This window comes from Hermetia illucens, chromosome 2 (genome assembly GCF_905115235.1).
Source record: "Hermetia illucens chromosome 2, iHerIll2.2.curated.20191125, whole genome shotgun sequence".
NCBI classification, from domain to species: Eukaryota; Metazoa; Arthropoda; class Insecta; order Diptera; family Stratiomyidae; genus Hermetia; species Hermetia illucens.
Window position 1 is genome coordinate 175,981,664 of NC_051850.1, and position 27,878 is coordinate 176,009,541.

General features: G+C 44.3%; 1 protein-coding gene across 11 annotated transcripts in view; it reads right to left on the bottom strand.

Annotated features, from left to right (window-relative positions):
• LOC119648998 (phosphatase and actin regulator 3-like) overlaps positions 1-27,878 on the bottom strand; it is a 650,924-nt gene that overhangs the window by 585,914 nt on the left and 37,132 nt on the right. For 8 of the 11 annotated variants that reach the window (XM_038050936.1, XM_038050938.1, XM_038050939.1 and 5 more), the window contains exons 1-2: positions 13,622-14,413; positions 10,830-11,901 (exon numbers count right to left, since the gene is read on the bottom strand). The exons of 1 other annotated variant lie outside the window; for it this stretch is intronic. In XM_038050936.1, the coding sequence (XP_037906864.1) occupies positions 10,830-11,391 (562 nt within the window). In that variant the 5' untranslated portion in view covers positions 11,392-11,901; positions 13,622-14,413. Of the gene's footprint in view, positions 1-10,829; positions 11,914-12,770; positions 12,893-13,621; positions 14,414-27,878 lie in introns of those variants that run through there. 2 more of the 11 variants (XM_038050930.1, XM_038050932.1) reach the window with 2 other exon arrangements.

Genomic DNA, 27,878 nt, shown 5'->3' on the forward strand with positions numbered 1-27,878 from the left:
AATTTTTCTTCGAGCTCCCTTGACAAAGAACAACGACAGTAGCGTATGTCATATGCCAGGGTTTTCCTTTATTTCCGTGCATCTTCCTACCGAGAAGGTCATCGTCCCTTTCTCCTCCTGTCTCCTTGAAGTTCGATTTCATGTAAGTATCCAATTGTATCTTATTCCTATTGCTTTTTTCAAGGGAGGTATCTCCTCTTGAGACACAATGCAAGGCGAGCACCGGTGAATGATCCTGTGATGAGTAGCACGAAGGGAACAGTTTTTTTTGTCATTCAAGTGCAGTACCATCTTCGGGTGAAGCGATGAACTTTTGTTCTTGTGGATTGTACTCGTTCTTTGATGTAAAGTTTGCACTTGGATAGTAATCCTGGGGTTGAAAAAAAGATGCTATGGAAGACTTGAGCTGCTGCTTGGAAACTTTAAGAAGTGCTTCCGTCAAAATGGCTAGCCTGTGTTAGCCCAACTTTAAACGGGATTTGTCGTGAGACTATTTTTGGCTTCCTCTTATCTTTTTTGTTCGAATGCGCTAATTTTTTTCCGCTATCATTTAAATCAGTAAATCATCAGTATTCAATCATTTAAATTCTATGCAAATCATTCAATATAAAATCTCTCCAGATCGGCCGATCTCATTAACATATGACACAAATTCCGCGAAATGAATGATACGATCATGATCTCAGTTAGCAATTGAATCATTTAGTGAAGAATTTTCAAACTACAGTTGGCAATATATTCGCTTGCAATTGCACTTCATCTCATTGGAATTGATTCGAATATGGCCTCAACAATAACACCAGCAATTCCCCGGCTGGCTGGTTCGCAGTCGTTATTAGCCGTGGCAACTTAAAAGTTATTTACATAAAATGATTCATCTGCCAATGGCCGGCCGGACGCGCAAAAAATAAGCCATGTCCGCGGGTTCAGCCGCACTGCTATTAATAAAGAAATGCATAGATACATTCGCTGAATTTTTCAATTGAAATTAATCAAGTGCAGTCAATGTGCAAGTAATTAAAACTGACACCAGCACTCGAGAAACAAACACCAGCGGCCGTAAGACGGTTATATAAGACACCAGATATTGGCTGGAGAAGTTCCATGCACTCCAGGCAATATCTTGTGGCCAGCCAAGTATCGAATTACGATATCTGTTTCGCAGCCGCGTTAGATATGTTATGAGAAAGTGTGAAATGACCACAACGGATTACGGATTTGTTCTGAATCAAAGATAGGGAAGTTGATTGGATTTGTGGGAAGTTCTTGAAGTGAGTGAGGGACGTTATAGCATGGGCTTCCCATACATGCTAAAGGGGGGAGGGTGTACATTTTTTTCACAGAACATAGTCATGTGGGGTATCAGATGAAAGAGCTCGAATAGTACTTTCCGAACTTTCTGCTATTGGGTGAAATATAGGGGACATAAAATGTGAAACATGTCTCGTTCTCAGAACCTAGCCAAATATAGGCCTCAAAGTACATCCTATTCCCATATCTACAAAAAGCTCAGCAGGACGTCTTCTCGATCCCTGATGTTACCGAAGAGGAACTTTGAGAAATCTGCAGACATATTGGGGACAGCAAGGCTCCGGGATTGGACGGAATTCCGAACGGTGGCGGTCAAGGCCAGACCAAGGTGGTTCGCAAGCACATTCGAATCGTGCATGGCGGAAGAAGTCCCGAAAACCACCCGACGTGCCCTCTTCATATTGCCCTATTTGTCTCTGTCTCAGAGCGGCAATATGGGTTTCGGCGAGCCCGTTCTACGGTCGATGCAGTAGCAAAGGTCGTGGAATTGGCTCGAAATGCAATGGCCATGGGCAAATGCTGTGCTCTGGTGACGCTGGACGTCAAAAATGCTTTTAACTCAGCCAACTGGGGCTGGATTAAGGGCGCTTTGGCCAAACTGGGTGTTCCTAGCTACTTGGCTCGGCTCATCGAGAGTTACTTTTCGGACAGACTTCTCTGGTACGAGACGGGCGACGGGCCGAAGGAGTACATTGTGACAGCAGGTGTGCCTCAAGGTTCTGTATTGGGACCGCTGCTGTGGAACATAATGTACGAAGGAGTGCTTGGCCTTCGCGTGCCGGAGGAGACAACGCTGATTGATTTTGCGGACAACTTGGCGGTAGTTGCAATTGCAAAGCATCCCGAGGACGTGGAGCTTTATGCAAATGAAGCCATTCATACCATCAAGTCATGGTTACGAATGGCCAAGCTGGACCTGGCGGTCGAAAAGACGGAGGCGGTTCTCATTACCAACCGTAGGAAGAACAACACGGTTACCATCCAGGTTGGTAATCGTGAGGTCGTCTCAAAATCGGTTGTTAAATACCTAGGGGTGATGATCGATGCCAAGTTGAGTTTCAAGGGACATTTGGATTATGCGCGAGAGAAGGCAGCAAATGTCAACTCATCCCTTGCAAGGATGATGCCTAACGTGGGAGGGCCGAAGTATAGTCGCAGGCTACTCATCGCGGGAGTGGTGAGGTCGATCCTGCTATACGCGGCCCCTGTCTGGGCGGGAGCGTTGAACCACGCTGTCAACCGACGGAAGATAAGTTCGGCATACCGGCTAATTGCGCTAAGGGTGCGCAGCGCATTTAGGACGGCGTCGACGGAGGCAGTGTGTGTCATCGCCAGAATGATCTCTATAGTTCTTCTAGCGGGCGAGGCACACTGGCTCTACGAAAAACGGAAGGCAAATCCAGCTGAGGTGAATGCGGATTTCCGAAAAGCCATCAGGAGAGAGTTGTGTGGCAACTGGTAACAACGATGGGATAACTCCGACAAGGGCAGGTGGACCCATACATTGATACCGTGTATCGAGAAATGGGTCAACCGAAAGCACGGAGAATTGAATTACCACCTGACACAGTTCCTTACGGGACACGGTGGCTATAGAAAGTACTTGCATCGCTTCGAGTTGGACGAGTCTCCCAACTGTTCTGAATGCGGTGCTACACCCGAGGACCCGGAGGACGTTATGTTCCATTGTCCCAGATGTCTGCAGCAGACAAGGAGGTTGAACAGCATCTTAGGGGCGGACATTGAGCCCTCCAACCTGGTGGAAGAGATGCTGAAGTCGGAGGAAAACTGGATAGCGGTAAATGAGGCAGTAGCCGTGGTGCAGACAAAATTCCTGGAGTTGGATCGAGCTCGGAAGGCGGCGCGACGGAGACGTGACATGGACGAGCTGGTATAACGAACCAGAGCCTCCCCCGCGAAGTAATACTTCACGGTGGTCCCGCGGGGAGGGGCGGAAGAGTGGGGGTGGTTTTAGTGGGTGCGAATCCCACACACTGCTGCAACCTGGCGCAGCAGCGTCTTTCTAAGATTTCCACCTCCATCCATTAAAAAAAAAAAGAAAAAAAAATATCTGCAAAAATAAAGTTAACAATAGTATATTACCATGTTTTAGAAATTTACTGGAAAGCCTCCTTAAGTTCATCACAGGAGTACAAAATTTGACATCAGCATAGACAATAGTGTAGGACGTAATTCTGGAAAGTTTGAAGGCAATCTGACTATTATTAAAAAAATTATGTCCCGGTCTAATTATGCTTCAGCTTAAGGTTGCAATATTCGGCAAATCCTCACACGAAACCCGAACCTCCTTGCGGTGGCCGCTGGAAACCGTTTTCGGACGGGCCGGGCTGGAGTTAGGCCCATTCAACTAACGAGGATCTGCTTGTCTGCTGGTCATGTATTAAGGGCAGGTGGATCTGGCGGGGAGATGAGCCGATGCAAGGTGGCACAGCATACGCCGAGGTGGAACAGCATACGTCAATGGAGAACTTGGTCTTTAGTATGCGAACTCTAAACAACTTGAGCATCTTTAGTTTCAAATAAGACCCTTACCCTGGTGGCTTTGCTAGTCAGGGTGGACATTTTTCCCGGACTGCTCGTGGGACCACAACATGGACTCAATTTAAAAAAAAAACAAATAAGTCGGGAAACGGAAGTTTGACGGTTCAGGTATAAACGGTTTCGTGTTTCCCTATATGAGGAACATAACCCAGTACTCCATTGACGAATAGAATTGACTCGAGATATTTAAATCGCTCAGTTCTGTTGGCGGTAGTGACCCGCCCAGAACTGAGCGATTTAAAAACCTCGGGTCAATGCTATCAGCCAATGGCGAACTGCGGTATGAAAATGTTTCACGAATTAGTGCAACCTGGATGAAGTGACGTCCCACAACTGATATTCTTTGTGATCGACGTATCAATGAACGTCTCAAATCTAAAATTTACCGCAATGTCGTCTGTCCTGTCGCTCTCTATAGTTCTGAGTGTTTGCCGACTATAAAAGACAATGAACGGTGTCTTGCGGTAACGGAGACGAAGGTGCTATGATGGACTAGTGGCGCGACACGTATTGATTACATCCAAAATGAGGTGCTCAGAGGTGGCGGTGGGGAAGGCGGGGCGGTAACCCTGTCGACCAAACCAAAACCAAATGGCCCAGGAGAATCTCCATAGTGGTGGCATCGGGAGACCATAGTTGGTTTGCCGGCCGTGATGCATTAGGCGAATGCTCCAAAGGCCTAATTGGGGCGATCAGACCCGAGTCTGCACGGCGACTCATCTGAAGTGGCAATTGGTCACGAAACCTTACCAGGGGTATACTGGTACCATGGGAACCGGGATAGCCCCTGGACTCACAGACTTCGGGAGAATTCCTGTTGTATGTGAGTACAGTTCGGTTTTTGCGGTTGGCCCCCTAGTGGGAACTTCATGGGGATTGTGGTACTTAGTTCGGTAGAGATTTAGATAGGCCTTGCATCCACCAGTATGAATGCTGAGCCATGCACTTGGTATAGACTGGTACCGTTGTTGCTTGTCACAGCGGGGCTCTGATTGTGGTCACAAAATCAACCGTGTCTTAAGAAGACCGTGGGATTAAGTCTCCACGACAGGTACCCATGTAAAACCCTCAAGGACTCACATTCGAAAAGAGGATATGTACGATCGAGAAAGGGTTGAACTTATCGCGGAAAAACTGCGAGAGAGGCGTCTTCGATTGTATAGTTACGTAATTAGCGCTTACGAGAATTCACTTGCCAAGATTGGTCTGAATATCGAATTCGATGGTAAGCGACCAAAAGGCCAACCGAAACAACGGTGGGTTGATATGCTGGATGGGGATTGAAAAGCCTCGCAATTACATCCAGATCAGACATTTGATAAAATAAAATGGCGAAACCGATCACGATGAGCCGACCCCGCTTGTGAACGGGACAAAGGCTGAACAAGAAGAAGATGTGAGGGGCGATGAGTGCCTGACAGTTCCGTGTCACACATTTAAAAATTCGATTGGTCTCTATTTTTTAGAAAGCGATTTAAATAAATCATTTGATGAGATTCTTCATGAATAGAATTTTAATATTTCACTCGGATGTCAATTTTTCTCGTTAATTATGACGTCCAGTATCTTATTTGTATGACCATAGCAGAAGAGATGGTGATGTCAGGCACACCATTGGAGGACGAGCTGCTGGCATCCAGCCAAAAGACAGTAGCCGTCGAGAGCAGCACACTCGATGCCAGTCGTAGCACCGCTGCGCTGAAACCAACCATAGGGACCTCCAGGAGCGAGGCGGCTTTCAGCCTGGAATCTACTACCGCCAAGCTGAGTGTAGCGAGTACCAGACATAATACTCCTAACCAGAAACCCTCAACATCGAGATATCCCTCAAAAGTAAAGACCAACAAGAACTTAGGTCACCGGAAACCGGCTAGGAAGGGAAGGTCCACTGGTCTTCTGCTTAAGAGCCAGTACTAGAAGGCCACTCATATTGTCAGCAATATGGTAAGAATAAGGACGCCGCTACTGTCGACAAGTGGGATGAAAAAAAAAACCTCGCTAAATACCAGGCGATTGTTAAGGAATACAACAGCAAACGCCTGGCAGACGAGCAGAAGCCGAAGCTTTCCGCTTTCAAGCGCAATCAATCTCAAGACGAGGTCGAACAAGATCACAAACGGAGCAGAGTGGGCAAGTGTTCGGATGCTAAACAACATCTCGAAAAAAGCAAGCAGCAAACGCCATCCAATGAGCCACGAACTGCGAAGCCCTTTAGTGACGTGATCTGGAGTCACTTACGTGTGGCGCTGGCGGATGGCAATTCCGCTAGCTGCAAACTAGCGTCGGAGTTGTGAACCAGTGTTGAGGCCAGGCTGCCGGAGATGGTTGTTGAGCATCTTCTGGACGTCATAGACAAACATAGGATCATCCCCCTGCTTTGATTCCTCTCAGGTGGTCCGTGGGTTCCACGTTATAGATTGCGACGACCAATTCTCCAAGGAATTTTCCAGTTCGTGCGCCGCTAAGATCAGCGACGCCTGGGAGGGCGTAAAGCTCAAAGCCATCCCTTATGATGAGATTCCCAGTAGACTGGTCGCTCGCATCTGGTTGTCGAAGATCTGCATGAATAAGGACAAGCTCGTCCAATCCCTGCGCCTTCAAACCCCTAGGATTCCCATGGACGACTGGGTTGTTATCAAGGAGGAGGAACCTCAGACAAACAACCAAACTTTTCTGATCCGTATAAACGTAGAGTGCCTGGAAAAGGTCGACTACATATAAAGTGCCAAAGTGAAAGTGTTCCGCTCTGCAAAACCGGACGACGACCTGGATCCAATCGACGCTATCAACTAGCTGTTGGAGAAGATGAGGATCGACGATCCGACGAACCCCCCACACAAGCAGATCATACTGAGGGTAATCCAAATAAAGCTGCAGCACTCTGCAGTCTTCCTAGAGGAAGACATCGACATCGCACTAATACAGGAACCTTGGATCGAAAGCGACCGAGCCATCAAAGGACTCCAAAGCAAATATTTTAATTTATTCCCCAGCATAGGAGGCGCTGATCAGGACAGCCCTAGAGCTGTATCCTCGCGAGGAAGAATTTGCATCCTTTTCTGTGTGTGGATCTGAGTTCCAGCGACCTAGTTATGGTCAAATTGGAGCAGGCTGGGGCAGAGAACGTGTATATTTCTTCGACTTACATGACTCACGACCGATCAGTTCCCCTACAACATTTGACGAGCACGATAGCAACAAAAGGAGCCAACCTGTTGATAGGCTGCGACGCCAATGCAAAGCATACGCTTTGGGGCAGCTCGGAAATCAACGAGAGAAGTAAGTCATTCTTTGATTTTGTTATTACTTCAAACTAATCGGTGTGTAATAGGGGTAGTACACCAACCTTCCATTTTGCCAGCTCGGAGAACTGTGACGGTTGGAAGGAGGCCCTTGATATCATTCTAATAACCGACAATGGGATTCTTAGGGTGGAGAACTGGAGAGTGTCTGACCAGAGATCCTTCTCAGAACACAGTCGGATACTTTTTAGTTTACATCTCGCCGCTAAGGTTTCCAAACCCTCCAGAGACCCCAGGAGGATCGACTGGAGAAAGTTTGGTCACGTAATTAAGAACAAACTCTCCGGTGCACAAATTGGTAAAATTGGCACGACAGACGAACTAGAATCAAAAGTCGGGGCTCTAAAGAAGGCATTCGGTACCGCCTTCAAAGTCTCGGGCCCTACTAAGTACAGCAAGAAGACACTGCCACCGTGGTGGAATGGAGATCTCTCCAGCGTCAGGAAGCTGATCAGGGAAATCTTCAACATCTGTTACAGGCATTAATATTGGCAGCCATACAAGAACTGCCTGAAGAAGTACAAGCCGGCCATTAAGACCGCCTGCTTGGAAGGTTTGCGGCCACGTGCGATTCTTTGAAATCGGTAATTATCAAGGATAAGATCGGCTGCGCTATAAACTCCGGCTCCGGGTCCAGATGGCATAATGCCAGTCATGATACAGATGCAGCAGGAAAGGGTTGTGCCGCGACTTGTTGATATTTACCAGAGCTGTATTTCTTTAGGATACGTACCACAGTCCTGGAGCCGCGCACAAGTGGTTTTCATAACGAAAGCGGGCGGGCACGGCCATGACTTTGCGAAGAACTTTCGACCAATCACTTTCACCTATTTCATGCTGAAGACCCTAGACCGCGTCCTGCACATCCACTTAAGCGCGATTATGGAGAGAACACCTTTCTCTAAGGCCCAACATGCCTACCTCCAAGGAAAATTCCCCAGAAACCGCTCTCCACGAGGTAATTGGCACGGTAGAGCGGTCACTGCAGTACAAGTAGTATACCCTAGCTACCTTCTTGGATATAGAGGGAGCTTTCAACAACGTTAGTACCAACGCCATCAAGGAAGCCTTGACCAGTATTGGGTTGGAGGGGTATCTTACGCATTGGATTACATCCATGCTAAGTACCAGGATAATACAGTCGGATCTGGGAGGCAATCACTTGACCAGAGCTGTAAACAGAGGCACGTCCCAGGGTGGTGCCATCTCTCCGGTGCTCTGGTTAATAGTGAAGGACGAAATTTTACGAATATTGGACTGCAGCGGGGTGAAGGTGGTGACGTATGCCGACGACTTGCCGATTTTAGTGTCAGGGATGTTTCCGTCCATTATTAGCGCCGTCAAACTACGTGAGTCCGGATGCTGGACAGCGAAGGGCGCGGAAGTTTTCTCGTATACACACAGTATATCCAAGTCATATGATCTCCTAGGTTTCCCCAGTGTAATCCAAGCGGAAGTACTGGCGATACTGGAAGTCTGTCGATGGCTGGAGCATGATCCGAGTCCCAAGTGTACCATAGCCATTCTGACCGACAGCCAAGTTGCCATCAAGGCCTTGTACTCAGTGACGATATCCTACAGGCTGGTGGGGCAGTGCAGCGACGCATTCAACCGTCTGGGCGGCACGCTCAAGGTCACCTTCTCTGGGTTCCTGGGCTTAGGAACACACAGATTTGTCAGGCAGGGCTCTGCACTTGGCAGTCCTTCGGCGGATACAGTCGGTATCTCGCTGGCAACTGTCAAGGGCCTTAGATGGCGAAGGTTTACCAGCTGTGCCAAGTCAAGGAGGATTTGATCCGCTTATAAATAGCTCGATCACGAGGATTCCTGTGTCATACGAGTGCAAATGCTTTGAAGAATACGGCGGTCTGGACGGGAACTGGTTCATAAGGACCAAGCAGCCAGGGTCGCATACCCTACAATTCACATTGCCGAAGCTGCATTTTCTCTGCGATTGCTCAGCTCTAGCTAGAGTCAGGTTACGGACACTGGGTAAACCAGTCTTTGGGGATCTCAGAGAGATTTCTAGCAGCAAGGTGGGAGATATCAGTACCTACCTACCTACACCTAAGTATATGAAGTTATCTATGTTTTCTAAGTTGTACTCGTCAATCGTTATATTTTGTCTAGTGGGAGTCATTTTTCTCGTTTGCTTCATAATTTTCGTCTTGTTTTCGTTGATCAATAGGCCAACTTCTTTTGCTGTTTTATCGAGGTTTATAGAAATATCTTTTGTTGTTGTGAAAGATCGCACCATGGTAATTATTTTCTTTGCATATCCCACGATGTGGCAGGGTTTATAGAACAGCATGTTTTTTGTGTCTATAGGTAACTTGCGTATAACCTGCTCCAGTCCCAGGTTGAACAGTAGAGGTGCCACGTCATCCCCTTTAGTCGTCAGTCGTTATTGCCTCTGCTCTGCTCTGTTGTGTGGCACATTGTCATTCTGGTAAGGTTGTTTGGCCATAAATAGCTGGCCAATTGTAGATGTTCCTATCCGAAAACCAACTTGGTATGCAAAAATCACCTTATCGGCGTACAGTCTAATTCTTCTCTTCTTCTCACCCTCCCGGATGAAAATGGAAATGAGCATCCTTACACGTCAATTATATAGTTTGACATATGGTGCTAACTAGCGGCCTGCATTATGATGTATTTGCTACCTCATGTTCACGCCTGGTAAAGTTCAACAGATTTCCTTATGTATAAACGTCAAACTGATGCAGGTATGAGCATTCTAAGGAAGCTTATCTACGACTTCAAAGAAAGTTAATAGCGTCCTGCATTTACCTTAAATTTCCGATTTCTAATCCTAATCAGATGGATTATCACAGAACGTGGCTCTTTGGCATTTAACATGATATCAAGGATACTTTCCAGCGCTCTGAAGATACCATATCTGACGGAATAATAAATTAAAGACAATCTTAATTACTAAGGACAATAATAAAGGAGGAATCACCTTTTAATTTCTTCAGAATCAACCGTCAAATGCTTAAGTATGTTGGCACGATACGAAATTCAAGAAAGGTCAATCGTCCTTGAAGGACAACATCGTATAAATGAATCGTCTGAACTGGTATCTTGAAAAGAATTGTTTTATTTGTAAAAAAGGTTGGAGGTAGACCCCGTCCCAACCATAATCAGGACTTCGAAGAAATATTTTTATTGTGTAGGAAGTGACTAAAGGACGAATTCCGAAAGTCGGCTTCCTCTGTCAGGTTAGTTACATGTTTGACATGACAGGAAATATTACAATTAGCGTTGCTTACTCCAAAACGTAGCTGATGTAGAATGTCCTTACGCCTACCACGGAAATTTGTACGTCGAATCCATACAAGGATTCTGTCTTATTAAAAAGGATACAAGGACTTAAGTGATGTAATGCATATTCTTATGGTTAATAATTAAAAGCCAGTATCTTGAATACAAAACCTTCCCCTAGGGAATATAGGATACTTCAGTATATGAAGTAGGTGTAAAGGTCATAAAGCACTCCGGTTAGAGAGAAATATTGCAAAAAGGATCCCAATATGGTTACAGAGAGAGGATATAAATTTCAATCACAGACACGTGTTCCCTGTATCTTCAACAACCCTTTAAAGATTAGTGAATCTAGCAATTTAGGGATAGGTTAGAAGTGACATGACATACCAGCAATGACAGTTGATGCAGCAACTTCCTTGGCGGCGGCTGCAGCAGCTGCTGGTCCACAATGCAATATATCCGAGAGTGATAGTGACGATGCAATCAGCTGTCGTTTCTCCTCGAAATTCAAGTAATCCAAAGAATTACTCCGTTGCGGAGTAACAGTGATCGTGACTGACTTTTGCATCTTGGCCACTAGGCATACTTGCTGCTGTTGCTGTTGTTGGTCCACTGCATCGTCTACAGGACTCATTGGTGATTCTGGGTGATGCTGATTGAACTGTTGTTGCTGGGATTGCTGGTGGAATTGAGCGCTATCACTTGTATTCATTACTCCTACTCGCCCCAAAGCAGGCGATTTAGAGCCACTTAATCCGTAGCGATTCAAAAGGATATTATTGAGCAATTCTTGTTGGTGTTGTTGTTGTTGTTGATGATATTGGTGTTGTTGAATTTGTTGTTGAAGATGATATTGACGTAGTTGAGGATGAAAGGTATTTGTGCTATTGCTATTGTTGTGGTTATTATTGTGATTACTATTGTTGTTGTTATTGCTACGCATCGACATAATAAATTGATTTTTTTTTAATTATTATTTGGGAAAATTCTCCTCTTTTATGATATTTTATTAATTATTACGCGCATTATTTATTGGATATAGTATAGATTGCAGATAATACAAAAAAGCAGATTTATCAAGAATATTATTTTCAATTATCAAATATTTGATTTCTACTTTTTGGAAGACACTAGCACGAGCTCTAATTTATAGAAAATACACGTAGAAAAATTTTAGGGAAAATTTGGCGATTATTTATCATATTACAATATACTAGCACGAATACTTGATTAATTTTCGGCATAAAAAATGCCCACTAATTTATTTCTGCGACAAAATTACTACACTTACAACTCTACACAAAATTTGGCACACAAAATTTTTTTTTTTTTACTTCATTATTCACATTTGACGGCCTTTATTTCGTCAAGTTCACTTCACTTTGGTTTTTTGAGCTTCACAATTGTTTTTCGTGATTTTTACCATGAAAATCATTTTGTTGACGACAGGAGAAACATTCTAAAAGCGAAACTGGCATTACCAAAAGTAGGAAGGACAGTTTGGTTTGAAAAAACTCTAGTTCCGCCGATTGTGACAGTTTGAAGAGCAAACAAAAGTGGATCACTTTTGAAGGCTGGTATGAACAGGGATTTTTTTGGAGTTATAGAGCTCAAATTATGTGCAAATCGACAATGAAAATCGGTAATGAGTGGAATGATTCACAATGACAACCAGTAACCTTAGATCCTTCAGAAAAAAAATCCCTATCAGAATAAACACTCTTAATGTTCACATCAAGGTTTCATGGAAAGAGCCCCTCGTTTTAAAAAAAAATCTGGACTCTATTCAATAATTACAATACTGTCTAGGAAAACCACCCTATCAGATCACGAACAAAGTTAACCACAGTTCAAACGAGAAATGCACACATAAATCAAAACCTTCATCACCCAGGTTCGACACACCTGTCTGGACAGGGCACGGTCAAGCCGACCTGTTTGATGACAGTAGACCGATCCCTTGTGCACTTGCATGCAACACGAACTCGAGTCCAGACAAAGTTGAAAAACACATTATTCCAGGTAGACAGCACACGTGTAGGCTCTCCCCTTACATCCCTCGGGCGAATTACCTACACTCATTGAGTACATTAAAAACGCCTCAAGAGCTCTTTATGACCGGTTGTTTTTCCCTGCTCACAATAACCAGCCGTTTTTTTAGGGTGACTTCATGTGATGGTAATAGGCGAACTCAGTGCGGAAGGTTGAAAAAATAGCCAAACTCCCAACTTATCCCGCTGAATTTCTGGGGAATATTCGCTGTTATCCTTCTCTCTCTCTGCTCGACGTCTAAAATAGAAGAATTCAATAAACTCAAGCCTTGCTAACCATAGGGATGAAATGATGGAATACGAATTCCAAAGCTATTAAAACGTTGCACTGAGAAACGAACAAAACGAGCGGAAGAGGAATAACATCCGAAACGCGGAAGAACGCTCCTGTGGCTCTGTATCAACAAAAAACTGAATGGGACTAAGCTTCCCTGGCTGACATCAGGAAGTAAACCCAAACTGCATTGCCAATAAAATTTACTGGAAATGTGGAAACGGAACAGAAGGTGTCTGCGCAAACAAAAGCCGGGTCCTTTTTCAACTGTAAGAATAACAGACATGGAGAAGCAAGAAAAATATCAGAGTCGGAAGTAGCGCGGGGAAGCCAACAGGCCGACCAAAATAGAATACACCCGAGATTAAATTATTTCTGAGTATTACAAGCAAATTCTGGCGCCTAAACCCCAACATAAGTGTCAACAACATTCTGTAAAAGAACGGGAAGAATTAAACTGTTTCCAGAAGAACTCAAGAAGGATATACATCAACCTAGAACAATACTAATTGTTTCTCTACAATAGCCAGAAAAAAAAAAAACAAATCTTTTCTCATCCCCCATTCCGCTCAGCCTCTCTGCAAGAAGATGGCGATCAATAAACTCCTCTCTTCCATACTCTGTTGCCTCCTTAGTACTCGAACAAGAGAGGGCCCTTTACAATTGAGGACATTCCGGAATTAATGTAATTTTGAAAGGGCTTATTAGCCTGCCAATGCTCTACTGAAATTTTTAACCGGGGACTCATATCCATGCCGCTGAACTCAATCACCAGTAGGAATTATCCGTGCAAAGGAACCGCCAAAATGCTCATTCAACTGCCAAAATCGCGACCCTTCAAACCTTCCACTTACTATAAAATCACCGAAGCAAAGAAAGAAATTCATCTCAATACAAGCGGCTCCATTTTCGCCTGTTTTTCACTTTCTCTCTGAATCTTTACAAATATAGATGGATACCAGCACTTTGCTGTTGGTATCACCCTCGCATCTTCTCCAGCACAAGCTGTCTCACTCGACCTTACGCTTGACAAGTCAAGCTACCGCACTATCCAAAGAGAATGAATTTTTTTTGTTTCCTATCTGATATCCGTCCTTCTCATACATGCGTTTCAGATAAAAGATACTCTCTCAGGTAATCTCATTCCGCTCTCGCACAAACACGTGAATAATTCACGTGCTCTCTGATCCTTAAAAATATTTAAACCTCGCGCCGAAGTCAACACACACATCTAAGCACAGACACTTTTCAAAATTCCATGGACCGCAACAAAAAGGACGAAAATACACCCCGAATAGTCTTTATCCTTTCAACGCGTTTCGCGAGTGACCAAACGACATTTTCACGCACCGGGACCGAGAGACATCAGGCTTGACAGATGTTTACAGCGTTGTGGAGAGTCTACCTTTGGGAACAGGTCTTGCACAAACAAAGCCGATTCGGGATTATTCAAGGAGTATACCCTCTAGTAACGACCCACTTACAGGTAGACTCCATCAGTCGCAACTGGGTCTGTTTCATCAAATCGACGAGGACCCTATCTTTAACCCGAAAAATGTATCTATGTCCAACGAAATCTCGGAGGAAATTTGACCGAATCAAAAATATAACGAAATCCGACACAGACCCTCCAACCGCACTATACGACCTGCGAACAGCGACTAGATACACTCGCATTAGTTCTGAATTCAGATACAAATGGCTTGCACACACTGAAGCCGAGAGAGAGATTCAGATAGGGGAAAAAGATACAGGAAAATTTCCCATAGTAAGCTAAGTGAGTGCTAGAGAAAATTGGAATCTCACTGGAGCGTCCAAGCACATCCATACAATAGCAGAGAAATCTGTCTTACCAGCTCTCATGAGATACATAACGGGAAATTTATGTTTACATGGACACAGCCATATGCAAAAACGCGTGGTGGAATGTCACTTTGGCAGGTGAAATAACGATGTGGTGTGTAGTCGCCAGTGTGTGGGAAAGACGGTTATAAAAAGTAAAATTATTTCCAACGTGGAGAGTCAAGGACCGATATTAGACTGTAATACAAAAAGATATCAGTAGTATAGATAGAATAGTGAAAATAGATTGAGCCTCAATAAAAAGGTACTAAAGTATCTTAAGCCTTTTGGCAATTAAGCAGACAGATGAAACGTATAACGATGAGCTGGGTAACTAAGAAATTTGACGCAGAAATGTTCAAGGAGGTACTTCAGGAAGATACATTGCTATCGGGAAGCGCACAAAACAAAGATTCACAGGTCGTGGAAAAAGCGGGCATGCGATGCCGCTATGCCTCGACGTAGCACTTTCCGAAGACGAAATCCTAATTTTTGGTGGAATTCTGAAATTGAGGAATGCCGGAAAAAGTGTCTCAAAGCTAGGAGACGCTCCCAGCGCAGAAGAAACCGACCTGAGTTCGAGGAGCTACACGTGCAATATAAAAATGCGAGGAAAAAATTGCAAGTAGCTATCGCAAGGAGCAAATCCGAACATTTCAAGCGGATGTGTGCTGAAGCTGATTCTGACCCATGGGGTGGCGCATATAGGTCGGTGATGTCATCAGTAAAAGGCGAGCGTTCCCCACCGATTACTTGCCCAGAGTTGTTGCAGAATATAGTGAACACTCTATTCCCAGTGGATCTGAATGGTACAAGTCTGCCTGCAGTACAGTTAAATCCCGACGAAGTTCCGATAGTGGTAAATGAGGAGGTTCTAGACGCAGCAAAAAGATTGATTGAAAAAAAGACTCCAGGACCGGATGGAATCCCTAACATTGCCCTGAAGGTAGCCGCCAGGACAGCACCAGGTATGTTTGCCCAAGTTTTCACGGCATGCCTTAGGGAAGGAGAATTCCCCGAGCAATGGAAGGTACAAAAGCTAATACTCATTCCGAAGGCAGGTAAACCATTGGGTGACCCCTCCTCATATAGGCCGATATGTCTGGTCAATACCATTGGCAAACTATTTGAACGAGTAATATATAACAGATTGCTCGCTGTTGCGGAAAAGGAAGGAGGCCTTTCCGACAAACAATTCGGATTTCGTAAGGCAAAATCAACTGTCGACGCAATCAGCATGCTGACTGGCTTGGCTCAGGCTGCAATAGAGGAAGGAAAATGCTGTGCAGTAATAACCCTCGACGTAAAAGATACGTTCAATAGTGCAAAATGGAAAAAAATCATCGAGGCACTCGACAAGATACAAACCCCGAAGTACATTGTACGCATTGTGGTCGAGTTTCTCCTTGGGAGAAGACTTTACTGCGACTCGGACGATGGGCTAAAAATATTCCCGAAAACTTGCGGAGTGCCACAGGGTTCTGTCCTGGGTCCCTTGCTGTGGCTAGTTATGTACGATGGAGTGTTGACGCTACGCCTACCAGACAACGTGACAACTATTGGCTTCGCCGATGATATCGGAATAACGGTGGTCGCAAAGCACCAAGACGAGATCGAGATCTATGCAAATGAAGCGATATGGGAGATCAATTCCTGGTTGAGAAATTCTGGCCTTTCACTTGCCGAGCATAAAACAGAATTAGTTCTCATTAGCAAGAGAAGAAAGAACACAACTGTGAAAATCAAAGTTGGCGAACAAACAATTTACTTCCGACCATCGCTCAAATACTTGGGAGTAATCATTGACAGAAGACTCAACTTCAAAAGACACATTGAGTATGCCGCAACTAAAGCGTCTTCCATCGCTACAACGATCTCGAGGATACTACCGAACATTGGTGGGCCAAGACAAAGTCGACGTCTTCTGCTCTCCAGGGTAGTCAGCTCCGTGCTACTCTACGCAGCTCCAGTTTGGGCAACTGCTCTAAATAACAAAGTGAACTGCCTAAAATTGGGAATGGCGTATCGGTTAAGTGCACTCCGGGTATGCAGTGCATATTGGACAACATCAGGAGAAGCGGCATATGTACTAGCAGGGATGCTCCCCATAGACATCTTGGCGAAGGAAAGTCGGCGACTCTACGACAAAACGTATACAGCTGGAGAGTCTAGCGCATTTCGACGGCAGCTGGCACGGTGGGAATCTATCGAACGGTGGCAACAGCGATGGGACGAGCCCCAAACTGGTCGTTGGACATACCGCATCATTCCGGATATTCGGAGATGGTTTGAACGAAACCATGGGGAATTAAGCTACGAGTTAACACAATTCTTGAGTGGACATGGAGGTTATCGTGCTTATTTACATCGATTTGGTCACGACGAATCACCATGCTGCCCAAGATGTGGTATCGTGGCTGAGAATGCGGAGCATGTCATATTTGATTGCCCCAGGTTCACCGCGCACCGAACAAGAATGGAAGCGGTCGCAGACAAGCGTTTAACACCCGAAAACATTGTGGAATTTATGCTGGAGTCAACGGATGCCTGGAACCAGGTTGTAAGGGAACTGCAAGCTATTCACCAACAGTTTAGGCAGGAAGAACTACGACGAAAACAAGGAAGGGAGAGAACCATAATGAGCCGCAGTTAAAAGCTGATCCAGCCCCGCGATGCAATACTTGATAGGAGTTCCGTGGGGAGAGTGGAATGAGGAGGAGGTGGTTTTAGTGAGTAGAAGTCTCACATAACTGCGTGGCAGGAGCCAGCAGTAGGTTTTGAACCTTTCCACCTTCCAACGCCGAAACAAAAAAAAAAAAAAAAGACAGATGAAACCACATTTAAAATAAAGCGACTGCAATGACAAGAGAAAGAAAACGAGGCAGACCCTGCCTGTGATGGAGCGATGGCGTAGGTCAGGACGCCACCAGACAATTTTTAGGGATATCGAATCGGTGGACCTCGGCACAAAACCGGGATGTCTGGAGTTCCTTATTAAGGCAGGCCTAGACCGAATATCGGTTGTTGCGTCGTTGATGATGATGATAATCTTGATGAAAGGCAATATAGGTAGCTAAAAAATAACTAGCAGAATATAACACGAACCCCAATCACATTCAGCAAATTTTGGACGAAAGGGACGGATTGCAATGGAGAAAAAAACTTAGGAAGCCTCCTTTGAAGAAATAATATAAATTTCATGGTGGACTGCACTAATTTTGAAGAGCAACAATACCTGTAAGCGCTTTTGGTCAAACTACTCCGCAGAACAGAGGTGAGGCAGCGTCTGAAGAGTTATCTCTGCCCCGACGACGAAAGAGTTGAGGCAGACGGAGATATTATGTTAGATAAGGAGGCAATCTGTCATGGTTTTTCCCTGACACAGTCGCAGTTTCAAGGCCATCAAGATACTTATCTTCACACGCTCAACCTAGATGCTAATTTTCGGTCCTGTCAATGCAAATATCGTTTCCCACGTGTATTTAATAGCCCACTAGATGGGCAGTCTTCTTGAAGCAAGATATCAGCACCTTGTTACGCACGCAACAACTGTGGCCCCACATTGGGCGCCAACTCTGCTACGATGAGAGTAAGACGTTGCATTACCTTGACGCCAACACGGTCACCAAGGTGATCCAACGCCGTACTCTCTTTGTAACAGAGTTGGCACCCAACGTGGGGCTACGGTGTTGCGTACGTAGCAAACTTGCCAACGTGGGGCCACAGTTGTTGCGTTCGTAACAGAGTTGGTTAGCTCCAGCACGTGCCGTCCGGTTCTACATATTATCTCATGCAGTCGGTGTTGATGACTGGCAAACCTTTAGTTGGATCACAACAAGGTGATACAACGCTGTACTCTCTTCGCAACAGAGTTGGCCCAACGTGGAGCCACAGTTCTTGCGTACGTAACAGAGTTGTAGGATTCCCCCAGATTATATTTGAAGCAGCACCTGTGGTCACAGTCGTTACGTACGTTACAACCCATCGTCCCAGACTCTCTTCATGATATCAGTGTTCTTACGGGAAAAAACTTAAAAAAAACTACCTGGCCGCTCTTACGCAAGAGGAAATGGGCAAACTTCGTCTGAAAAATGGCGTTGTCATCTAATGTCACGGGGATATTGGTAGTTGCATGAGATTTGAAAGCCAATGAGGCCATTAGATAGGCTGCAGCAAGAGCCAACTGGCGGCCTCGGACGCATGGAAACAGGCACGCCCCTAACAGAACGGAAAAATGAATTCAAACAAAAAAATCTCAAGAAGAAAACGCAGATCCTTGGCTGAAAGATACCAATCAGACATTGTTCTGCAACCTGGACATATACTTGACGAATACCAATATGCTAAATAGGCTTTTCCTACTGCAGGAAGGCCAGGTATGCTGGCCAAGATAGAGACAGCCCAGCTATTCGGCTGTGACTTCTGCGGAGTAGAGAGATAGTAAATTATATAATTTTTCCAGGCAGTAAGCACACGAGTCACATATGAGACCACGACTGAATGAAGAATTTTGAATCCTTGGTAAGTCCCTTCGCGAACGGTAATTTATGGAAGGACCTAGCCAGCTTCAATCAATAGGCTGAAATTAGACTCCAATTTGCCTTATTCCTCCGCTTTTTCCTTCTTTTTTGTCAACATCGTATGAAGGACGCCAAATCCGTCATGCTATTAACATAGTATGCTGGTCTCAAGCCCAGGTAAATGAGGAGGGTTTGAGGCAACGTACTTTGTACTATCCTCAGTAAAACAAAAATAAAATGCGGAGGTCAGGGAAAGAGATAAATAAAGGACAGTTGGAGTTATTCCACTATGCTAAATCCTACCTGATCTCCCTTGATGACAGGTCCCGCGACAGGCCGACCAAAAAAATGCATCCAATGTCGTTACAAACAAGATGATCGGATTGAGTAATAAGCCTCGGAAAAATGCTAGGGCGTTCACCTCAGTCGACGCGGCAGGACGGGCCCCGGTCCTGCCGAGACATGGGCAAGAGTTCTTGACGCATGGACAGAGAGCGTCAGGACGTAAGTAAATTAGTCCGAACAAAACAAATATGTGTCTGCATGCTAAATGTTGGCACCCTAACTGGAAAGACCGAGGAACTCGCAGGAGCTCTTCAGAAAAGGCTCATTGATACCTGCGCTCTGCAAGAAACCCGATGGTCTAGCACCAAAAGCTGCGACATTGAACGCAAGCGCGGTAAAAATGGCTATAAGCTTATCTATGTTGGTAGTCCACACACTCAATCTGTGATGCCATTAAAGAAGTTGAACGATTTGATAATCGGCTGATGAAGCTCACCATTTTATCAGTTGATCGCACTATTCACTTCTTCACCGCAGACAGGTGCCGAGAAAGATGCCTTCTGGCAACTTCTCGATGAAAAGACTTATCACATGCCTGCTGACGACTAAATCATCGTTGTCGGGGGACCCTAATGATCATGTGGATGAAAAAGCACTCGGTAACAGCTGCAATGGGGGAAAGGAGTTTGAAACGCGCAATGAGGGTGGCGAGCGTATAATCGATTTTGCGGACACCCATGATCTTGTACTTATGGATACATGGTTCATCAAAGGATTGCCTCATCTTCCTACATTTTATAGTGGGAACAGTAAAACGCAAATCGACTATATTCTCATAAGACGCCGACATTTTTCCACCGTCACTGATTGCAAAGCCGTTCCCTATGAGACTATCGCACTTCAACATCAATCGTTGATTGCCGATAAAACAGTGTGAGGTACTAGCCCACCGCGGTGACGATTTCGTGAGAAGAAAGAAGAAATTATCCCACTTGCGAATATGAAGGGATCGTGAAACCAAATGACGATGCACGATCCACAAAGCGGCCTCTGCAACCCTCGGGGTCACCAAGCCAGGTAAGCGCTACATCAACCGTGAAAAGAAACGCCTCTACCACAAGTTTCTCGACGATAAGACGCTCGCCAATTGACAAATTTATAAGAATGCTAACCGGGAAGCAAAGAAAGCGATCGCTGTCGCCCGAGCGGACTACGAAAATCTTTACGAACAGACGGGATGACAGTCAGCGTAACTGAAGTCGAGGAGGCAATAAAACGAATGGAATAGAGGAAAGGCGCATGGCATCTGAGCTCTGGAAAGCGATGAACTGGGATCCAACACTGTGACTCAGTGAATTATTTAATCGGGTTATTCACGAAGGTAGAACATCATCAGACTGTCAAGGAACATTTATGTTATAATTGCAATTATGCAAATTATCTCTCTGGCTAGCGTCCTTACCGGCACGAGGGTGATACGTACAGTGATACAGTCAGATGCAAAATGATACCAAATTTAGCACTTGCTTAACTTATTTCAGCTGCTATCTAGAATGCCAATGACGAGTGGTAAAGTCTCTAAATGTTCCTTGAATGATGAGCAATAGATTCGAGTTGGGAGATAAATTCACCACCAGCAGAGGTTAACACAGAAAGCCGTAGGCTCCAAGATAAATTTGTTATGTTCTACATTGAGATGGACTCGTGATGGTTGTAGTTGAGTTGTCGCTTACAAAAAATAAGGAAAATAGTTTGTTTACATGCATATGACCTTCTCTTTTGTAGCTCAACCTCATGAAAACAGTGGGATTTCATTACGTTTAATTAGTTTGACCGAGCCTATGCTCAACTTGAATCAGCTTGGACTTAGGTCTTCTAAGCCTAACATATAATGCCTCTCCTCGAACACAGCCTTGTGCTAGTGAGGTAGCCTGTAGTGGTTCCTACTACACTCAGGGTGTCTAGAATACCTAAAGAAGAACGGATTTCAACTATCTAAGTAGTAAGGAATCACAGACCTCAAATCCACTCGCGACTTTGAGCAAGTAAAATGCATGTTCCCCACAGAAAAATCCGTAGAAGACATGCTCTCCATTTCAGTGACAAGCCTGCACTCAGCGTCTGCAGCACGATCAGTCGGAAAGGAGAATACAGCAACTCGCATAATAAGAGGAGCTGAAAACCTGACTATGGCTGGCCTGTTGTTGACACTGTTGCCTAATTCTCCAGCTGCAAAGTAGAGGGAACTACAGGTAAATCATGCATATTAGAACCTTCTTTTCCCCCTCTATCAGGAAAATTGGAAGAAAGAGAAGTTGGTGATGTGCAACTGGTCTAATACCGGTATGTAGAAATGGCCCATGTAGCCCAGACACCCTGAATCTGAGGAGGATCCCAGTCGACTACAGCGGAGCCGAAGCTACCTGAGAAAAATAACATAGACGTTGTTGCACCAACAAGTGTGGCGATATTGAAAGAAATCAGACGCAGCCATTTGATTTTATCATTTCAACTGTCTGATGATCGCGCACGTAGCAGCCCCTAAGTTCGAAGCGAGACTCCTTTAGGGCATCCTCTCAGGGACTAATAGGCGAAAGAGAGACTTCGAGGTTATGCAGAGCCGTTAAAAGGGATGAGTAGACCAAGTTAAATATTCTTATCCGTCTGTACACACTCTCCTGGAAGTACACCTTTCGAGAGGACAGCTGACAAAAGTGGAAGAGAAAAAATTAGCGTTCTATACAAAGTTTTCATTGATAAACACTTTTTCGTTGGTAGTTTCCAGTTCTCCTAGCTGATGGCAGAAGGTTAAGATTGTGTTTGTGAGCCTGGGAAAGACGACTAATCGAAACCAAAGAGCTTTAGACAAATCAGCTCAACATCATTCTTCCTGAAATTCCTGACACCGCCAAGAAGGTGCTAAGGTGGCACCCGCTAAATGAAAACCAGAATGCTTACCAGCGTGGAAATTCCTGTAAGTCTGCTGATAGAGGACGCTATTTTGAAAGGCGAGTACGTGATTAGGTTGTTCGTGAGTATTGAGAGTACTTTTGACTGTGCCTTTTTCCAAAAACTTTGTGATGCCGCCAGAGAGCGTAGCGGTGGCTCAAAAATAGAATAGCATTCTGGAGCACTGGTCTATGCTGACGATATCGACATCCGGGGAGAACCACCCGAGACGTAAAAACTGACTTCATCCAGATCGAGCAGGCGGCGCGAGATCTTGGGCTCCACATCAATGAAGGCAAAACAAAATATATGGTGGCAACGTCAGCATCGAAAACCAACCAACCAACAACATCAAATCGCACTGGTCAGATGGGAAGAATAAAGATAGGAGAATACAACTTTGAGACCGTTGATAATTTCTCTTATCTAGGGTCGAAAATCAAAACCGATAACAGCTACAATGATGAAATCCGCGCACGATTGTTGTCAACCAATAGAGCCTATTTCAGCTTACAAAAACTGTTCCGCTCGAAACGTCTCACCATAGGGTCAAAGCTCTTACCGTGGCATGACCGTCCGGTTGTGGATAAAATCTGGATCAATAGTTTATGGTGGACGGGTCACTTAATCCGTATGGATGAGGATGATCCAGCCCGGAAAGTCTATAAGGGCAATATCTATGGTAGAAAAAGAAGACGAGGCAGACCCTGCCTAAGATGGAGCGATGGCGTAGGTCAGGACGCCAGACAACTTTTAGGGATATCGAATGGCTGAACCTCGGCGCAAAACCGAGATGTCTGGAGTTCCTTATTAAGACAGGCCTATACCGGATACCGGTTGTTGCGCCGTTGATGATGATGATTAACTGTAATACGAAGACGGAATGCATTTGACAAATTTCAATGAACTTCTTGGCAAAAAAGCGCAGTTCTCTAGGCAACAAAGGACTCCTTTTGGTGATAGAAGATCAGATCGATTGAAAACTCTGAATCGCATAATGTTGTGTTTGAAGGGGTTTTTCCTATTTCTCGACACAAAAGCGTGTCTGGATAGCTGAGTGGTTAGAACACAAGGTTGTCATACGAAAGGTCGCGATTCTAATGTCACTGGTAGCAGTGGAATTTGTATTGTGATTTGACGTTGGATACCAGACGACTCAGCTGTGAATGGAGTACTTGAATCAAATCAGGGTAATAATCTCGGGCGAGCGCAATGTTGACCACATTGCCTCCTATAGGGTACTGTAATCCTGTAGTGTACCGTTATGGTCTTAAATGAAGGTCTCTAACACACTTCAGAATCCTGATCCAATTGAATTATTGCGCCAACGATTATTATTATTAAAAGCAATAAAACGATACCCTGGTGGAATCGAGAACTGCAGAAACTCAGGAAATTAACCAAATGACTTCTGAATCGTGGTTGCAAAAACAATAAAGATAATCACTGGTTAAACTTCCGGAAGTCACAGGGCGAATATAAGAGGCTCGTAAAACGCCCGAAGCAGAACTCTTTTGGAACATACTGTGAGGAACCGGGAGACAAGAGAGAGACTTCATGGCTGCGCAGAGTCGTTAAAAGGGATGAGTCTGCCAAGTGAAGAAAACAAGATGGAACTTTCACGAACTCTAGAATTGAGTTAGCACAGACTCTCTTGGCAGTATACCAACCGGAAGAACAAGTGAAGGAAGTAGGAGGGATATGATTGGTGATTTCTACAAACCTTTCATTGTTATCACTTTTTCATTGATAACCGCCGCGCTGGCAGTGTTGCAATTCTCCTTTCAAAACATATTTAAGTGTTGAAGACACGGAAGTTGCAGTGCCCTTTGCACACTTCAGAGCACCTGGGAGGGATGGCATCCATCCATCCAGCGATGCTAAAGGAGGGTATGAAACCCTTAGGGGGCCTATTTTTCTAGCATGATTTGCTTTGGGCTACGTGCCTACCCTTGGGCAGAAGGTTAAGGTTATACCTAATCTTGGGAAGGATGACTAATCAAATCCAAAGAATTTCAGACAAATCAGCTTTCATCCACGTTGAAATGTCTGGAGAGATCAGTTCAATTTCGCGAGAAAGCACTAAGGTAGCATCCGCTAAATGAACACGAACATGCTTAGCAATGTGGAAAGTCCTGTGAGTCTACACTTCATTCTTTAGAGAGAGGACACAACTCTGAAACGCGAGTACGCGCTGGGGGTGTTCGTGGACATAGAAATGTCCTTCAACTGTGCCCTTTTTCAAAAGTTTTGTGATTTCGACAGAGAGGGTAGTGTCTATAAAACTTTATTTCAATGGACCTATGCTTTAATAACGCAGATAACATAATACTGTGTACTGACGTGGGTGTTGATCACTATCTGACAACAAAAGCAACGAAATGCTACCCCAATTATGGCCTTTTAGTAAATCCAAGTAACACCACATATATATGATTGCCATTTATCCCTTAATGGGGTGTAGCGCCTCAACCACACCTACGAGCCATCGCTCGTGTTTACTTAAAATGCATTTTAGCTCCCCCCGGAACTCCCAGAGACGCCCGCACTCGTCGGCTATCCTAGGAGTGTGGATTCCACTTCATGGCGTAGCTAGCAATACAATGGTCGTCCCTCTTTAATGTATGACCTATCCACTGCCACTTTACTATTGGCAGAACTGAATCCAGCTTTCGCAATATCTACTGATGTTCGGATCCTCATACATCTGTTTGTTAGAAGTGATGAATTTATACTGAAGTCTAGAGAACCAGGCGAATCAGAGAAACGCGAAACAGGATATACTGAGGTCTTCTACTGGCTCAAAAAAAAAAACAGAAGTCTCCTTTGATCACCTCGAAAAAACGTATTTTTAGATTCAATACGGTGAAACTACTTTAGATACCTGATCACTGTTTTGTAGAGGGAAATGCCTCGAATGCCTTAGCAAAAGAGGGTTCAATTTGCCTGCATGCCATGCTCGCAACGAAACCAGCAATGGGACTGTCAGTTGCACTAGCTAAAGTTCTTTTCAAAAACTGATAACAAGCTTTCTATAAGGACAGGTGGCTGAGCCCTTGTCCTGTCAAAAAGCAGGAAGACTTGTAGAAGTACTGTGGTACGTGTACATCCTGTAAGAAGGAAGCGGGATCCACGGAATATTTTCTAAGTGAATGCCCTACCTATGGACGCATTCTGGAGCTGGTATGAACCATTTGCAACGGATAACATCACATGTGGGATATTCTCTAAATGAATCACACACTTTCGAGCACAATGGACCAGCAGGGTCTGAGTGTTCAGGGGCTTGCCTCTCCCCCATCTCATATACACACGCAAAAACGAAACCTATTTTGCAGTTGTCAAGCTTGAGAGAACATTGTCATCAACTTTAAGAACATAACCCGAGCAGGTCAGAGACAGAGCAAAAAACGGTGACCATACTGTCTTCTACCACGGAAAATTCAGGTCACATTGCCTATTCCTTGGGGATATAAATCATTTCAACTCCCACTTTATCAACTTGATAACGTCCGCATTAATGAAAGTAACCTTTCACGCCGTATCTCCTAAAATCAAATTAAATAACTTTGCCAAATATTACATACTCTGGTGCCATCAAGGACCCTTTCAGCATATTCAGAGGGTTTGCAAAAAAGACACACCGATGACTCATGAGCACCCACTTACCATCTTAAGCTGTTGAATATTGCGACCTATTCAAATTTAAATTTTAAATTCCCTTTTTTCCCGGGACACTTTTGCTTTTCTATGCTCCTATCCTATCACCATTTTCCCGTAGCTGGATAACAATTGCAAGGGAACCGAGAAGAGTACAAATGATGTGTGAAGTTAATGGTGATTCCACGATACCTCAGAACATGATAACATTGCTTCACATCCTCACGATGGGTTTTCACAAAGAGGATGTTAGGTTGTTGCTGAGGCATACATGTGCGACTATGATGAGGAGTTTATGAAAATTCTAAGGATGTAAGGCGTAAATGTTAGACACTAGGCGAACTGTGATTGCTCTGTGTAACAGGGAGGAACAGTCCAGCGAGGAAGGATTGTGACATTCTGTTGAAGTTCACTGAAGTACTGTAAAGAACTTGAGTCATATTGAGGCAACGGACAACATCCTGTTTCTACATTCCACTCCTAATCTTCCGCTGGAGAACATCTAACCAGTATCCTGTTCCAAAAACTGCTGAAATAACGCCAGATGGTAACTAATGATTTTTTAAAATTTATAGGAAAATTGCTAGTCCAAGTCCTTCTAAATCTAACTTACTCAAAGGAAACACGAATAAAATCCTAATACGTTAAGTACGGACCGCCTCGAACATCTCCAATTTCCAACCACCATTTCACTCAACCATCTTTATTACCGGAAAGACCTCTTATTACATTATTCAGGAGGACATAAAAAATTCCTTACTATTCTGGGAGTTGCTCGGTCGTTCCGACGTCTCCAACCTTCACGCCCACATATCGCATGCTTCCATTACTAAAAACGATACACATGAAGCCCATAAAGCATTTTTACCTCCTTAAAATTAGTTGTTAATTATACAATTAAGTTTCCATTGGCCTTAAATGGAATTTTCCTCCTCAAACGCATAATTTCGTGTCAGTTTTCATATCTTCTGCTGCGTACAGGACGAAAAATCGATCCGATGACTTACCTGTAAGTGGAAAACAGGAAAATTTGATAAATTACGCAAATAGATAAACTTGTGGAAAATTTAATCATAAAAGACGAAAGCAACGGAAGGAAAATCGATACGTCTAGTCAGAAAGGATGAAAAGCTCTCTACAAGCGGAGATTTATGTTCGGCATTGGGAGGACAGGATGAAGGGGTTGAATGGATGGTTCTTGTAGTTCAAGAAGGACTTTTGTCGAAATTAATTGCTTCCGGGAATCTGAAGGATGATGACTGACATCAATGATATTAATTGAAAAAGATTTTTTATGTCGGAATCTGAAATGAAAATTAATTGAAGAAATTGATAAAGGATTATTACTGTTATGAGAGTAGTTTCCGGGGAAGTTGTATATTATCCGATTTGACCTAAAGTTTGAGGTCAATTCGCAATAAACTTAATCTTGTAATGTGAACTCTGTGAGCGCTGTGTCATCAAGAGACAGGGAAGTGATGAAGTTTGAATTGATGGAAAATCTGTTCCCGTGAAAATTATATGGAAGTCACGCCCCCTCTCATCTAGGCTGCTTCAAACCTGAGTACAAACTGTATTGAACATAAATCCGCCCTTCACACTTAAAACTAAAGCCAGGTCGAAACTAGAATTTATGCTTAAAGGATCCTAAATCCGCACCTAATGGAAAGCAACTTACTCCCACTATTTTAGACCCGTCTTTTTTGCTCGGCATTCAGGTTATCAAAAATTAAGAATTATATAAAGAAGCGTTTAACATCAGCGACCCGTTTCGTTCACGCTACTCCCAGGGTAGAGGGGAGACAGCGACCGATGAGCTGCCTCTCCTCTGGTATGAAACTGGAAGCCGTTTGCG